The sequence below is a fragment of the Euleptes europaea genome, chromosome 10, assembly GCF_029931775.1.
Source record: "Euleptes europaea isolate rEulEur1 chromosome 10, rEulEur1.hap1, whole genome shotgun sequence".
Classification (NCBI taxonomy): Eukaryota; Metazoa; Chordata; class Lepidosauria; order Squamata; family Sphaerodactylidae; genus Euleptes; species Euleptes europaea.
This window is the reverse complement of record NC_079321.1, coordinates 32,555,955-32,572,205: the sequence shown is the minus strand read 5'-3', so window position 1 is coordinate 32,572,205 and position 16,251 is coordinate 32,555,955. Positions and strand designations below refer to the sequence as shown.

Sequence of the window (16,251 nt, the reverse complement as noted above, 5' to 3'; positions counted from 1 at the left end):
TCCCCAGTCGTCTTCCCTTTACCCCCAGCAAGCTGGGTATTCATTTTACCAACCTCGGAAGGATGGAAGGCTGAGTCAACCTTGAGCCGGCTACCTGAAACTGACTTCCGTTGGGATTGAACTCAGGTCATGAGCAGAACTTGGGCTGCAGTACTGCAGCTTACCACTCTGCGCCACAGGGCTCCCTGAGTGTCTGCTTGGCGTGCAAAATATCCCAGGTTCAGTCTCTAGCACCTCCAGTTGAAGGTCTGTTGGTAGGTGATTTGAAAGATCTCCTCCTTTGACCCTGGAGAGCCACTGCCAGCCTGAGTAGACAATACTGCCTGTGGCCTCAGTCAGCACAGGTCAGCTTCCTGTATTCACCGTCTGTTCTGTCCGTAGATGCATCTGTGTAACTTTAAGAGCTATGAGGGGGTCTGTTCATTTCTATTTTGGCTATTTGGTCTGGATTGGGAGCTATTGGGAAGTTGGTTATTTCCTGCTTCCACACTGCTTTGTGGTACATCTGTGCACCTTCCGGCTTATCCCTGGCTTTTCAGCAGTCTTTCCAAACCTGCTTCACTACAGTCTTTTTGGAAAGATTGCAGCTAAGCTGAGGTAGCTGTCACGTGGATCTAGATCTTTTCTGGTTGTGCCCACATTTGTGTGATTTTCCCTGCCCCAGTTCCCTGCACGTGCCATCCTCCCCCCAGACTTTTCTAGCAGTTTTTTTAAATTGGAAATTGCAATGTTTATTCATCTGACTTCTAGGTCCTCTGAATTCCTACCTTTCACTTTTTTAAAAAAGGAGGTGGATCCTAATTCTATCCTCCCACTTCACTGGCCAAGTCTGAAACCTTTCTCCAGCCTAAGGAGCCTTTCTTCAACTTGAGTGGCTCTTCCATTTGAGGAAGGCTCTTTGGGGAATGGTTGGATCCCCCAAAGTGTGCAGACCATGTACAAGGGGAAAGGCCAGCGTGGTGTCGTGGTTAAGAGCGGTGGTTTGGAGCAGTGGACTCTGATCTGGAGAACCGGATTTGATTCCCCACTCCTCCACATGAGTGGTGGCCGCTAATCTGGTGAACTGGATTTGTTTCCCCACTCCTACACATGAAGCCAGCTGGGTGACCCTGGGCTAGTCTCAGTTCTCTTAGAGCTCTCTCAGCCCCACCTGCCTCACAGGGTGTCTGTTATGGGGAAGGGAAGGAGGTTGTAAGCCAGTTTGATTCTGCCTTAAGTGGTAGAGAAAGTCAGCACATAAAAACCAACTCTTCTTCTTCTTCAACATAAAGGGCTAGAGCCTTTTTTTTTTAATGAAAGCTGGGAATTCAGAGGAACTGTAAGATCCTGGTACTACAGAGCTATTATGTTATGGCACTCCCACAACAATGGCCTCCGGTGGTGGTGGGGAAATGGCAACCGCAGGGTGTTAAGGCGAGGAAAATGGCATCACATCAAAACAGAGAAGAATCTGGGAAGTGACAAGTAAGGGACAACATTGTCTAGAGGCACAAAAAAACCCCAGTTCAGTTTGGATGCTAAATCAGAGCAGAGCAAAACCTCTGTGTGGAAGCAACCCAAGATAAATGCTTCACACAGAGGACACATCATTGAACTGGATCAGCTCTATCAGAGGTCCTTGGGCATATACTCTCCCTCCCTCCTTGCTGTTCTTCTCACATTTGGCAATCAAATGACATATTTGGGCTGCCAAGGAAAACCTATGGTTGGTCATCACATTTGCACTGCAAACTGTAGCTTGCTCTCTTCCACACACAACAGGATTTCAAATGAAAAGGGGAAACCATTGTTTTGTGGTTCAGATGGAATGGGGAGGGGCTGTGGCTCAGTGGTAGAGCATCTGCTTGATATGCAGAAGGTCCCAGGTTCAATCCCCGACATCTCCAGTTAAAGGAACCAGGCATCTAGGTGACATGAAAGACCCCTGCCTGATAGTCTGGAGAGCCGCTGCCAGTCTGAGTAGACAATACTGACTTCGATGGACCCAGGGTCTGATTCAGTGTAAGGCAGCTTCATGTGTGTTCATGTGTTCATTTTGGTGCCAAGGCACAAGTCTTGTGTCAGCTGGCTGTGAGGGAAGGATGCCCAGGCTCTTTCATTACAATGGCACGGAGTGTAATTATGTCTGGATTATGCCACAACATGATGCAGTTTGCATAAGTTACTTGCCTACTTGTGGAGTCTGATCTGGAGAACCAGGTTTGATTCCCCACTCCTCCACATGAGCAGCAGATGCTAATCTGGTGAACTGGATTTGTTTCCCCACTCCTACACATGAAGCCAGCTGGGTGACTTTGGGCAAGTTACAGCTCTGTTACAGCTCTCTCAGCCCCACCTACATCACAGGGTGTCTGTTGTGGGGAGGGGAAGGGAAGGTGATTGTAAGTCGGTTTGAGTCTCCCTTAAGTGGTAGAGAAAGACAGCATATAAAAACCAACTCTTCTTCTTCTTATGCTGTATGAGCCATATGCCCCTTTAAAACAGAGGACAATTTTTTTTCCTGTATAGTTTACTGTTTTTAGTCTAGGATGAAAGTACACTTTCAGGATAGCTGTGAAATCACTTGCATTCTTTTTCCATTGTGATAATACTTAAAATCACATACAAGAACAGATAATGGTGTGTTTTCAAGAACTTGACACACCTTTTATTTATTTATTATTCAGTCAAATAGATCATTCAGATGTCAGCTTTCATTTCATGGGTAATAAACATTCGTTTTTTCCTCCCCTATTGAAATTGGTGCAGAGCGCAGTCTGCTGCCATCTAGTGACGAAAGCATATTGCATTCTAACTGATTTCGGAACCAGTTTCTCGCTAATGAAGCCAGAAATGTTGGATGGAAATTGGTGAGGAAGAATGATAAATTGAATTAAAATGATGATAAATTGAGTTAAAATAGCATGTGTTATTAATTGAGCTTTTTAAAAATGGAAACCAAGCGTTCTTAAGTCAGAAAAATGACAAGAAATGGTTTGCTAGAATCCTGTTTCTTTGTTTTTTCAATAGTCTCTGTTAATAATTAAATTCAGTAACAGTCCCTTTAGCTTCCACTACATTCTTAGAAGTGTGCACTTCAGCTTACTTTTCAAAACTGAGTTTTGTACAATATTTAATAATGTTTCAAGCAGAATTTTCAACAGTGCAAATATTCAACACAAAATAATTTTTATCTTCTGGTGAAGCATAGAGCACATCCATTGCTTCATTTCCCTGCTAATAAGCCCTTATCAAGCTATTTCTTTCTAGTTGTAACAGCTGGGGCATAGGCATGTCTCTGACTGTCTATTTTAAAATTATAAAGCTCTGGTGCTGGAATGGGGGGGGCACACTTTCAAATGTTCTTGAGGTGTGGGGACCACAGGCTAATGTAGTACCTTGTCCAGTGGAAAAGATCCAGACTCAAGGTCCTCAGTGAATAGAAAATATGTCAGGAGAAGATCCGAGTCATATATTTATCCTGCCGTTCCTCCGTGGCTCTCTCCCCCACACACACACACACACATTTTATCTTCACAACGACAAAGTTGGTTAGGCTGAGAGAGGAGCAGTTAGCTGAAGGGCACCCAAGCACCTCCATGGCAGAGCGAGGATTTGAACCTGGCCGTCCCAGATCCTGGTCTGACACTCTAAGCACTCTAAATACCCCAGCAATACACTCTAAATACCCCAGCAACTCTCTTAGAGGAAAACCCCCACATCAAGTGAGTTAAAATAGACAAAGGCATGTTGTCATTAAGTAGGGGGCACCCACAACGCTCACCTGAGCACACTGCAATCCTAATCACAATGAACGGTTTTGGGAGAAGAATGGCATTTTCAGAGGGACAGAATACTGCAAAAAAGAGACTGCTGGGAGTGAAGACCTTCATGGCACAAGAGTACCTGTGACTCCCGCACCCTTTGCTTCCTTTGGGATGGTCTTTATGACACTCTATAGGGAGTCATGAGCACTAATGGCTCAGTATAATTCAAGATGGGGGGGGGGAACCATCCAGAGTCTGTGCTGTATGTGCGTGTTACATCTACTGTAAAAACGTGTCTAAGACAAGTAATTATTGTAGGAATGGAGGGGGGGATCTGAAGGAGGGCAGCTTATTTGGAAGTCAGTATCCATTTATTTGCCCATACAAGCGAGGCCTTAGCCCTCCAGAATACAGTAGCATTCCTGCTCCATTTTCGCATCTTGAAGAGTCAAGGGAACACAGGCTGTTCAGATGTTCAGGACCCCGGGATAGCTCTCCCATGGATTTCTGTACTACTTCTGAATGCACACGGGAGGGAGAGGTTCACTTGACTGGAAGGGCACCCGTATCGCCCTGTGTAGGAAAAGCTAATGTATTGGGAATAAGATTAGACGCTTTCCCCTTAGAAGCAGATCTTGACGCGGATGAGCTTTCAAATAAGCTTTCTAAGGAGTGTACCACTTCAGAAAAAATACTTGTTTACTGTTATACTTAGAACCTGCCTTTCTTCCACCACAGAACTCAAGATGGCATACGTAGGGCTCCCAGAAGGCCTCTTATTGGGCACTGGCCAAATGCACACCATCTTTTTATCTTCAGCAAGCTGCTGCTGTCATGTGCCATATATGTGTGTGTGTGTGTGTGTGTGTGTGTGTGTACACACACACACATATATATCATGGGGGGGGGGGAATAACTGCTTCCATATAGAATTGATAACTACTTTCCCCATAAACGTAATAACAAAATCCTCTATTTCATTGTATGTTACTGTCAATGTTTCTGAAAATCTAAACAAAGGATGAGCTAAATGTCGGGTAGATTTTTAAACCTCTTTCAAATGTTATGTTTAATGTAAACAGAAGAGTTCAAAGTAAAGCTTCATTCTTTATTTTTTTCCCCAAAATGGGCCCTTAGTTTCGTCTAAAAGTTTTGTCTACATTTATTCTCCATATCATTGGCTGTAAGTGCAACCTAAAGAAAGAAGTGGGTGGGGTGGGGTGGGGGGAATGAGACTGTCGCTAGATATTACACAGTGAAAACTGAGGAAAGCGGCATGCCCTAGCAAGGCATGGGAGTGATTCCTTAAGGACTCTTCTGAGTCAGATTCTGTCTTGTAATAGAAAGGGGAGATGCTGCAGAAATCTTGTTTATGTTATGCTGCAGTGACGCTACCCAAAAGAAGCCGAAAGAGGCTGCCAACTCCACAGAATCCCTTGTTGTGAAAGCTTCCACTGGCAGCCAAATTGATACCCAGCCGTAATAGAACCTGTCACTGTAACCCTCAGTCCTCAGGGAAGGGCTGTGGCTCAGTGGTAGAGCATCTGCTTGGCATGCAGAAGGTCCCAGGTTCAAACCCCGGCATCTCCAGTTAAAGGACTAGGCAAGTAGGTGATGTGAAAGACCTCTACCTGAGACCCTGGAGAGCCGCTGTCGGTCTGAGTAGACAATACTGACTTCGATGGACCAAGGGTCTGATTCAGTATAAGGCAGCTTCATGTGTTCATGTGAAGGTCCTTGAAACCATCAATTTATGTGGGACTGAAAATGGGATCAGTTTAAATTCTGTACTTGAACTTGCCATTAGTGCTTAGAACTGTGTATGCAGGTTCCTGGTCGGGGAAGGGCGGGATAAAAATCTAATTAAATAAAATTAAATAAAAATGAATTAATTAATGGATTTGATATAATTACCATAAAAATGTACTGTTTGATACAAACACGTTTTGCAGTGTGCGTACAGAGGCAACAGCTGGAGCAGATACCGTCTTGCCATTAGTAATGCTGTGTTGCTTTCTTCTTTCTCAACATCACGTTGGCTCGACGGGAAAGAATAAGTTAAGCTGGAGAATAAGTTAAACTCTTTGTCCTAGATACCTCTTGGAGGGGAAAACAAATACCCAGGGGCTTTCTTTCTTTTCCCCTGCTGCAGGAAGGCTAAGCAGCTGCTGTTGTGATCCATGTTAACAAACTTCCACACCAACACACACACCCTTTAAAAGGAGCTCTAGGGGAGAATACTTGAGGAGTCTGCTCAAAAGCAGAGCAAGTGCCGGGGCCTTTCTCAGAGGAAAGAGGGTGGCCTGCGGTGGGAAGGGGGCCTGCCCCATTGGTGAAATTCAAAGGGTCAGATGGGGAAACATTGCATGTGTGGAGGCCTTTCACACACGCACACACACACACACACCAATTATGCAACAGATTTGGAATCCTGGGACTTTCAGAAGCAGCTTTTGGTGCAGAACCAAGGGCCATAGTTGCAAATCACAGCAGGGTGTAGGGTGGAACCCCTTATACCTGGTCACAGGCTCTTTAAGCTCATAGGTTCAGTACAGAACTGGGGTAGCCATTCTGCTAAGTGCAGAGAGCACTTGTAAGATTTCTTGTTTGGGTTTGGGCAGTCAGTGTTAAGCCTTTCCTGTTTCATTTATTTATTTCCTGTTTCATTTATTTATTTCATGCTTCTTTTTGCTTACCTCCACACACCCTAAGCCTCAGGAAGGGCTCAGGTTGGGAATCCGAGTGAACAACTCTTTAAGATATACGGCCACAAGCAAATAATCTCCCGCTCGGTAGTGCAATTGCCCCTGTTCTATTCCATGTGTACTGATTTAGTTTTTAATTTTTTAATTTTTTCGTTTAAAAACTACAGTTAAATCAGGGCCAAGACGCATCAATCAAGAAGCTGTACTCAAGAGACGAATCAACATCCCTAATCCATTTTTAAAAGTTGTATCTTTAAACCATCAATCAGAACAAGGGGAGGGAAAACTATTCCTTTGTTAAATCCCCGTCCGGTTGCACTGAGCTCATTTAAAATTCCCTTCATCTAGTCATAGTGGCTTCTGCCTTATCAAAACACAGAAGAGCAAGGGCTGTTTTTCAAGCAAGAGGAATGTTCTAGTATAGAGTAACAGTGCCGCCCTATACTGAAATGCATCTTTCTACTCCATGGGGTCAACGGGTTTTGAAGGGAGCAACTCTGCTCATAATTGTACTGTAAACCAAACTGACGCTGAGAACTTCAGAAGGCTTTCAGTTGCTGGATAAGAAAGGATTAGATGCCATTGCAGGAGGCTCAGGGTATGTGTACCCCTTTCCTCTCTGTGCATGAACCTAGGCAGCTGTCAAACACTGGCTTACACGGCAGAGTTGTTTGGGTCTCCTGTGTTTGATTCGGCTTTGAGCCCATGCATTTGGAGCATCCTTGTGTTCTTGTAGTGGGAACAGCAGGAGTTCCCTCCCATCCAGCCATGCAGCTTTTTGTATATCCCCCCCCTTTTTTTTTTTTTACTAAAACCAGCCTAGTAGCATTTAGTGCTAAGGTGAGGAAACCCTTCATCATTTTTCAAAGATGGTATTCTTCCCCATTTGGGGGATTTCCACTTATCTGTTTATCATGTGTGTGTGCACCCTCCCTTTCTTGAAACTGTATGCATAGAGCAAAGAGAAAATGCTGACCTTGCGTATCTCTGTGTGTGTTTGCCCCCCTTAGGACTATGTGCTTGCTGTGGAGACCTATCACACAGTCATCAAATATTACCCCGAGCAAGAGCCTCAGCTGTTGAGTGGAATTGGAAGGATTTTCCTGCAGGTATATACTAGAGTCTGAATAAAGCCAAATGCCAATCCTTCTTGACAACGGTGGAACAAATATTTGTGTGCTTAAAAGCTGCCTTGGCTGTGTATAGCAGAGATGTTGCTTATTAATCAAAGGGTACAGTAGGAAGCCAACAGTTTAACACAGCTTAACACAGTTTAAACCTAAGGCCCGTGGGCTGGATCTGGCCCTTTGAGAGCTCTTATCCAGCCTGCAAGCCAGCTGAGGCTGAGCCACCCACTCTTTCCCTTAGAGAACATCCTCAAGGGCAGCTTCTCACTTGACATTTTGCACTTTGCTATAGATATCCCCAAGGACAAATTGGGGGACACACCTCCCCCCAGTTGTCTAGGCACTAAGAGTACAAATACCCACATTCCCTTCTAGAATATATGGGTTGTCCATTCCCCAGGTTCCAGCTCTTCACAGAGGTCTTCTAGTCATGATAAATGCCAGCGCGTCCTTTTTTCCCCCGTTCCTTCGTGTGAGAGTAAGAAAAGGCAAGCTTTTCACAGTGGACAGAATTTATATGTGGTTCTAGGCATAAACCACCTGGATTTGCTGCCACCATTTTCCTGGTAGAGCCTTTTTTAAAAGATTAATGCTACGCTGATCCTCAGCACAAGTCAAGCGCAGCTGGCTCTTTGGTTATTTACTTCTGCTGCCCAGCTTCAGGTATCTTGTCGACCAAGAGTCCTGTGCCACCGCAGGGATGGGAGGCCACAGCTGCACGGACAGACTGCCCCTTTGACTTGGCTGGGGAAATTCCTGGTGGGCTGCTGCCCTGGAGGGCCTCTGGCAGCCAGGGAGCAAGCTGAATCGAGCAGGCCCTGCAGTGTTAGACAGAGCCTCAGCGGTCCACTTAGCTCTGATCTGGAGAGCCAGTGTGGTGTAGTGGTCAAGAGCGGTGGTTTGGAGCAGTGGACTCTGATCAGGAGAGCCGGGTTTGATTCCCCACTCCTCCACATGAGCGGCGGAGGCTAATCTGGCAAACTGGATTTGTTTCCCCACTCCACACAAAGCCAGCTGGGTGACCTTGGGCAAGTCACAGCTTTCTTAGAGCTCTCTCAGCCCCACCTACCTCACAGGGTGTCTGTTGTGGGGAGGGGAAGGGAAGGTGATTGTAAGCCGGTTTGAGTCTCCCTTAAGTGGTAGAGAAAGTCGGCATATAAAAAACCAACTCTTCTACTTCTTGGACCCAGACTGTGGTGACAGCAGCAGCGAATGTAGGCTTTGGCAAGCCTGTACCCATTGCTGCCATGGCCTAGGTCATCGCCGAGCAGAATCCATGGCTCTGCCCAGCACCGCAGTGGCCCCATGGCTCTGTTGGCTCTAGGGCTATCTGAAGATCCCAACCCCCTCCAGTTCCCCTGTTCTGTTGGCCAGGGTTAGCTTGCTGCTCAGGTTGGTCAGGTCATTAGCCTTTGTGAGAGCAGCTCTGAGTCAATGTCTGTACCGCAGAGAGATGAATTCACAAATGGCAGAAGACCCCTCCTCCCATTTTCCTGGCAACTGGAGAACCTTCAAAGGAGCCGTCTGTCATTTTCAGAATCTTTAGAAGTATTACTCCCTATTTTTGATTGCTTCAAATTTTCTCTCTCCTTTTATTGTTAAATTTAACATTCCTTTTTTAAATAGTAAATTAGAATATTGATGGTACAGTATTATCATTTTTACTTGCATTAAGAGGCATGTTATCCTACCGCTAATGTATCTCTGCATCCCTATGTATATTTGCCTAGAGATTGGTCCCATTGAACTCTGTGTGAGTAATGCATTGGATTGGGTTGAAGGTTTGAGTTTCGGTTTTAAAGGAAGTATTAATTACTCAGCTAATACTTTTTTTAAAAAATTGTCATTGTCCATATTAGACTGCAGTTGACAGTGTAAAATATTTTGACGTGACAATATATTGATATTTTAATTATAAAAACCTTGAACCTGTTGCAATAAAGGAAGGGCTTGTAAGCCATCAGTAAATGTCATTGGAGTCTCTTTAAGTGCCTGCAGAGGGGCACACAGAGGGGCAGAGTTCACTCCCAGGCTGTGCTTGCTGGCTCTGAGGTCGGCTAGAGGCCTAGCTCTGCTTCAGAAGCCACATTCCCGACCTTGGGGAGAATGCGAGGAGAGAGTGACTCACATCTCAGAGGAGCAATCTGTCTGTCCGATGAGAAGAGCGATGTTAACAGGCTCCGAAGGGAGTCCTGTCTTCTTCAATGTTAGCTGTTTCAGGGGGCCTTGAGGGAAGAGGGATTATTGGATATTCTTGAATTAGTGGTTTTACTGTCAGAACGAGGCCTTTTCCTTCGAGTGCAGCAGAAAGGAAGACAAAGCACACAAAACCTATTGGCCCCCGCTTACATAACCTTGAACAAATAGCAAAGGGAAAATAGTGCTCCTTCCCGAAGGGTTTGGGGCTGCTGCACCCATGAACAGCATCTGCCCTCCATTGCCTGTCAGCGTCCTCCTTCCTTTTACTTTTCTTGAAATCCAAAAGAAGAGATGGCAAGTCATATCTTATCCTGCTGAAGGCAGGGAAGATGAGATCGTGGGAGAACAGCCTTTTAGAAAGTGAACTTTTAACTGTAGCAGTGAAACCCTACTGGAGAATATGAAGAGTTGGGTCCCATCTAAATTCTGTGCATGGAAGCATGACTTCCCTGCTCCCCCCGCTTCCCATTGCAGCCTGAAATGCCCTGAAAATGCTGCTCATAAGAGATGAGGGACCCCCAAGAACAGTATGAGGGAGGAGTTAAAAAGTTATCACTGCAGGGGGGAAATCATCAAAAATTACCTCCCCCCTTGTACATGGGGCCCTGTGGCACAGAGTGGTAAGCTGCAGTACTGCAGTCCAAGCTCTGCTCACAACCTGAGTTCGATCCCTATGGAAGTCGGTTTCAGGTAGCTGGCTCAAGGTTGACTCAGCCTTCCATCCTTCCGAGGTCAGTAAAATGAGCACCCAGCTTGCTGGGGGTAAAGTGTAGATGACTGGGGAAGGCAATGGCAAATGGCCCCATAAACATAGTCTGCCTAGTAAACATAGGGATGTAACATCACCTCATGGGTCAGGAATGACCCAGTGCTTGCACAGGGGACTACCTTTTCCTTTTTGTACTTGTGAATCTCCCCACAGGATCCAACCCAGTGTGCTCAAGAAGGATATTGATTAATCAACAAGAAACTGTTTTTGCTGTTGCTCAAATAGCCTTTGTTTTCCCAAATTTGTACACTGTTAGCAATTATAACATAAAGTTATGGAGGTACTAGGTATCAAAAAGGACCCAAAAACCTGCAGAAGCTGTTACGGAGACACAGATCATTCTGTGCAACCTCTGCATCTAATACTTTGTGAGTCACTGTGTGCAGATGATCTTGGTTGGACACACTCCCATGCTAACATCTCTGTGTACTGTATGGTCTTGAGAAAACCACCATCCTTGAGCCCAGACACAGACAATGCCTGCAACCCATCGCCCTGAACGCAGCCCCGCAGCCATTTATGACAACCTGCTTGGGAAAACCTTCTGGGTTTTGCTGCCTGCCAAGGACTGCAGACCCAGGACAGTTGTCAGGCGCCTGGCAAAGACCGCCAACACATGGCCATGTGGCTTGGCATCTGCCTTCCACTTGGTGAGTCACGAGAGACCAAGGCCTGCTCTTCTCGCCTCTCTAGGAGCAGCCCTGAATCTGTCAGACCCATGTTGTAGCCAGATAAAATGAGAGCCAGTAAAGACCCTCTTGCTTGAAAAGCTCTCTGGCAATTCTGATGAGTGACCTCCTTTCCTTTCCTCACTTGCACATACAGTAAGTTGTACTCGAAAGTGGTCTCATTTTTCTTCTCCTTTTCTGGCTGTTTGTATAGATTACTGGCTTTCGGTCACACAAAAAGCTTTTCCCAAAAACCCTTCTCCGTCCTTCAGGGAAGCCAGTCATTGGGGGGGGGGGGGGGCTATTTAAAAAAACTGTAGAAACTACTGGGTGTGAATTATGTTAAAGAGAACTTTTCATACTAATTGGGTAGAAACAGAAATACCTCTCAGTTTTGGGTCTTCCCCTGCTTTGTTTATTTGTTTGTTTTCCCCCTGTTGGAGCAACCGCAGTTTAGGGTAAAGAGAGGCTATCCCGGGAGAGCAGCTTGGACAGAAAAGTAAAAATCCTTTGCTCTACAGAAATGTAAAGAGATGGATGATCTGCTGACAGATTTCCAGTTTCATCTCTAGTTGCAGCCTTAAAATGTTCACTTTCTAAACCCAAGAAATCCAGTTGTGCAGTCCAAGTGATTTCCCCAAACAGAGAAAACAAAAGCATCTTTTGGTACAATTGGAGCAGGGCAGGGGGCAAAACCCTATTAAGATCCCCTTTGGCTTAGAATCATTTTGGCTGATTACTGTCTGTCTCTTCGGCAGACAGCTGTGGAAACTAGAATATTTTCTAAGAGGAATGGCATCATGAGTCTATTGAGCTTGCTCCAATCTTAGCTGCACATATTTTTAGCTGGGGCTTTCTATTAATATTCCCTGCATGTTATCTTTTCGCCCCTTATTTTTCCGGTATTGGAAGGCATGGGCTTGCACTTACCCGCGAGCCCCAAGTTGGTTGGCTCACGCTCGGGGGGGTGGGGGACTGGAGAGGGCACTGGACGAGATGGGGCTTGCTCATCTGGTCCCGGACCTTGCGAGGCCGTAGGGGCTTGGTCGGTCTGCATGCTGCTGCAAAATGGTGGGCAGCTGGGGGAAGCTCACCATGCCCTCTGCATCTTCCCTGGTGGGAACTTTCCTGCCTGGTCACTCGCCCTTCCTGGCCTGCCCCTGGATTCAAAAGTGCCAATCAGGCCCAGGCTAAACGGCGGCGGGGCCCAGCTGGAGGACAGCAGGCCTGAGTTTTTTGCTCAGGGCCACCAGCCAGGTACATAAGGAGCCCTCGCCCGATTCTCGGCCTCGCTTTTCTGTGGATAGTCCCACCCACCCTCTGTGTACTTTGGCTGTTGGTTGTATTCTTTTGCTTTCTAGTGATATTGTCCCAACTTTTGACGCTGTCTGCATGGGGCCAGATACAGTTTGGGAGAAAAGCTGGCCTGCGTGCCCCCTTTCCCCCACTCTGGGGATCCCAATAAGGGATTTTGTGGGAGGTCTGGAATGGGACATGCCCAGCCCGGGGGCTGTCTGGAACATGCCCAGCTCAGGGGCTGTCAGGTTGGCCTCCCGCCAAGTGGCAGGGGAACCACACAGCAGTTTTTTATATGAAAACCCACCTTTTGATTACTCTCTCGTGTGATTCACTAATTGCAGTAACCTCTCTTTTTACCATTTTGTACTATCCAGATTGGAGACATAAAAACTGCTGAAAAATACTTTCAGGATGTCGAGAAAGTGACTCCAAAATTGGATGGACTGAAGAGCCAAATTATGGTTTTAATGAACAGGTGGGAAATCTAAAAGCCAAATTAATCTTAAATGTGATTTTGCAAAGAATGCACTGTGAACACTAAAGGGCCTTGGAGAATATCCCTTTCTCTTCATTTCTGTTTTATGTTACTACAACTGTCAGAAGAAAGATAGATTGGCATCTGTTGGCCCATGAGATCTGTAAGACATGATGTAGCCATGTTATCCTGCATTAAAGTTGTCTTTCCTTTGTCATGAGACCTGATGCTTAAATGTTTCTTGTCCACCAAAGACTTGGGTTTTTAATACAGATCTCTCAAAGAAACCTTATTTGCAGTTACAACAGATAGCCATCTAAAGTTTGGTAGCTGTAGGAATTTTCAAGAAAACCCATCCTTCCAGCGTTCTAAGTGATAGGATTGTAGGACAAAGATGTTGTCTACTAATCTGCCTGCACTGATTAGCGCAGTGCAGTATTGCTGTCCAGCCATATCTGCTCCAACCACTTAAATGTCTGCTTTCCATCAGCCGAGCAGAACTTTTCTGCCTCTCCCTTCCCACTGCAGCCCACTGATCTCCACAAAATGCTGTTCCTGGGGGGTGGGGGACCTTGAGAAACGATGTGAGAGGGCTGTGAAGCAGGAAGGGAGAAATTGATGGAAATGGCCAGTTAAGTCTGGATCCAACCCAATGGTACTTCACTTCTGAATGACCATATTGAACAAGATTGGATACATCTGCCTGTTTTATGTGTACTGGGTGGCAAACTTCAATTTGCTTGTGTGTTAGTGTATTATTTCTGGAGATTAGAGTATGCTGCTCATGTGGAGGAGCGGGGGATCCAATATGGCAATGAGGAAGGCGGATGCTTATACACAGAGCTCTATCCCGTATTATTTCTGTTGGAGTGTAGCTTCATTTTGTGTAGTTTACTCTGCAAGCTAAATCCCCCCCTTCGTTAACTCATAGGCTTGGATCCACCACTGCAGTTCTGCAGATGGGAAGACTGCCATCCACAGAGCATGACTTCCTCCCCTCCCCCTACATCCCCAAATGACCCCTGAAATGCAGTTCCTGTGGGGTCCCCATGCCCCAGAAGCAGCACTGAGCGGGCATTTAGGGCTCCAGTGGAAGGGGCAAGGTGGGAAAGTTTCACTTGGTGAGTGGAAATCTTTCCATCCACAGAAACCCTCCAGTGAATACAAGTCGTAGTTTACCGCTTGTTTGAGGCACTGTCACGAAGAACAGAAGTCAAGAATTATTGCCTCATTCGTGAAAGAAGCATGCTGGTTCCCTTTTGTGGTATGCTTACTGTCTTGAGTGGCAGCTATCCTCTGAAAGATCATTCTGTCCCTCTCCCCCCCCCCCCCCATTCCAGAGCATTTCTCCATCTTGGTCTGAATAACTTTGCAGAAGCTCACAAATTCTTCACAGAGATTTTGAAGATTGACCCATCAAATGCAGTGGTAAGAAATCTCTTGTAGTGGCATTAATGGCTCGTTTGGCTTTTGAAATGTTACCCTTTTAGATCCCAGGCCCCAGAATGTAACTGGTGCAGTACAGCAAATCAAGACATTATAATTGTTTTGAGGGAGAAGTATCCAAAACTCCCTGAAAGAGAACAAAGATATAAAATTGTAGTCAGGAGGATGTAGATGTTTAGACATTTAAACCCACTTTTCATGGTAATGAGGACCCAAAGCAGCTTAGAAATTGTCTACCTTTCTCTTTTTTATCTTCACAACAACAATCCGGAGAGGTAGGGTAGGCTGAGAAAAAAGAGAGGAACTGACCCAAGGTCACCTAACAAATTTCCGTGGCAGAATGGAGTTTTGACCAGGGTTGCCCCAATTCTACTCTGACCACAAATGTGATGGCACAGAAACATTCAGAAAAAAATCAAGAATGTTTTGCCCATGTTTCCGGTAGAAAAAAACCGAGACAGTTTGGGGAGCACTGGAAAAAATTCAAACAAAATGTACAATGTTATACTTTTAATTGTCAATACAATTAATTGTCTGTGTTAGCTAAATGATAAAATATGGATTTTACATTGTGAAAGCAGAAAATTGGTGTGAGTTTTATGTGAAAGTTAGTATTGCATGCTGAATCTTGAATGTCACTCAGATTTCTGTTTTCACATACACTGTGTGTGTGTGTGTGTGTGTGTGTGTGTGTGTGTGTGTGTGTCACTCACACACACACACAAAATTGCATGGCTTCAAAATTCCTGGAAATTTTGCATCTCTAAACCGTGCATTCCTAAAGGGGGGGGCGAAGCTCCATAGGATGCGGTGTAACCCCATGCTGGCGTCCGTGCCACTTTATCACGGGATAAAGCGGCCCGGACGCCAGCACAGGGGCAATCACGCCCACCCACCTCTGACCGCCTCTCGGCCTCCCTCCCCCAATTCAGGATTGCTCTGCCTGTCTGGTAGTCTAACCACTACACCACAGTAAGTAACACCTCTCGCTGCTTTAAGTTGGTCACCGTTTTCATGCGACGAGTGGCAGATGAACAGTCTTTCTATGCTTGGGTCATGGTTGCCCCCCCCCCCCATTTTTTAATGCCTCTGCCTGATTTGAAGATGCCGCCTGGTTGCCAGTCAGTCGGTAATGGCTAATTCCCCAGCGCCTTCTCAAGAAAGGAAGACCACCCAAGTCTCTCTCCGATGCTAAGGCTTTGACAGGGTACCCTGTTACGATGTGTAAGGATTTATGTCTAACTGTACCGTTGGCTTCATGAATATTCTAATGTAAAAAAATTTTCTTTAGGCTAACAACAACGCGGCTGTTTGTTTGCTTTATCTGGGAAAACTGAAGGATTCCCTCCGGCAATTGGAAGGAATGGTTCAGCAGGACCCTAAACATTACCTCCACGAGAGCGTTCTTTTCAATTTGACAACCATGTATGAACTGGAGTCCTCCCGCAGCATGCAGAAGAAACAGGCTCTGCTCGAGGCGGTGGCTGTCAAAGAGGGCGACAGCTTCAACACTCAATGTCTCAAGTTAGGATGAGCCTCTCTCTCTCTCTCTTTCTCTCTCTCTCTCTCTCAAAGCTCACTTTCCAGAAGTTGTATATACTCCTGCTAATCTGTAAATGTTCCTCTAGCTAAGTGCAATAAAGAGCTTTTTAATTATGAACATATGGTAGAATGGCTACATTGTAAGAGTTTATACTCTGGTCTATTTCAACAAATCCTGGCTATCACCCCTAGGGATTTCGTGTTGATCTACAGCCAACTTCATCCCTGCAGTTATTGCCAATTTATAGAATGCGTAAACAGTCACCATTACTCAG

General features: G+C 45.7%; 1 protein-coding gene across 1 annotated transcript in view; it reads left to right on the top strand.

Annotated features, from left to right (window-relative positions):
* The window catches only part of TRAPPC12 (trafficking protein particle complex subunit 12), a 59,076-nt gene extending 43,092 nt beyond the window's left edge, over positions 1 to 15,984 (top strand). The window contains exons 8-11 of the mRNA XM_056856656.1: positions 7,462 to 7,560; positions 12,888 to 12,988; positions 14,329 to 14,416; positions 15,726 to 15,984. Of these exons, the coding sequence (XP_056712634.1) occupies positions 7,462 to 7,560; positions 12,888 to 12,988; positions 14,329 to 14,416; positions 15,726 to 15,968 (531 nt within the window). The 3' untranslated portion in view covers positions 15,969 to 15,984. The remainder of the gene's footprint in view (positions 1 to 7,461; positions 7,561 to 12,887; positions 12,989 to 14,328; positions 14,417 to 15,725) is intronic.
* The last annotated feature ends 267 nt before the right edge of the window (positions 15,985 to 16,251 follow it).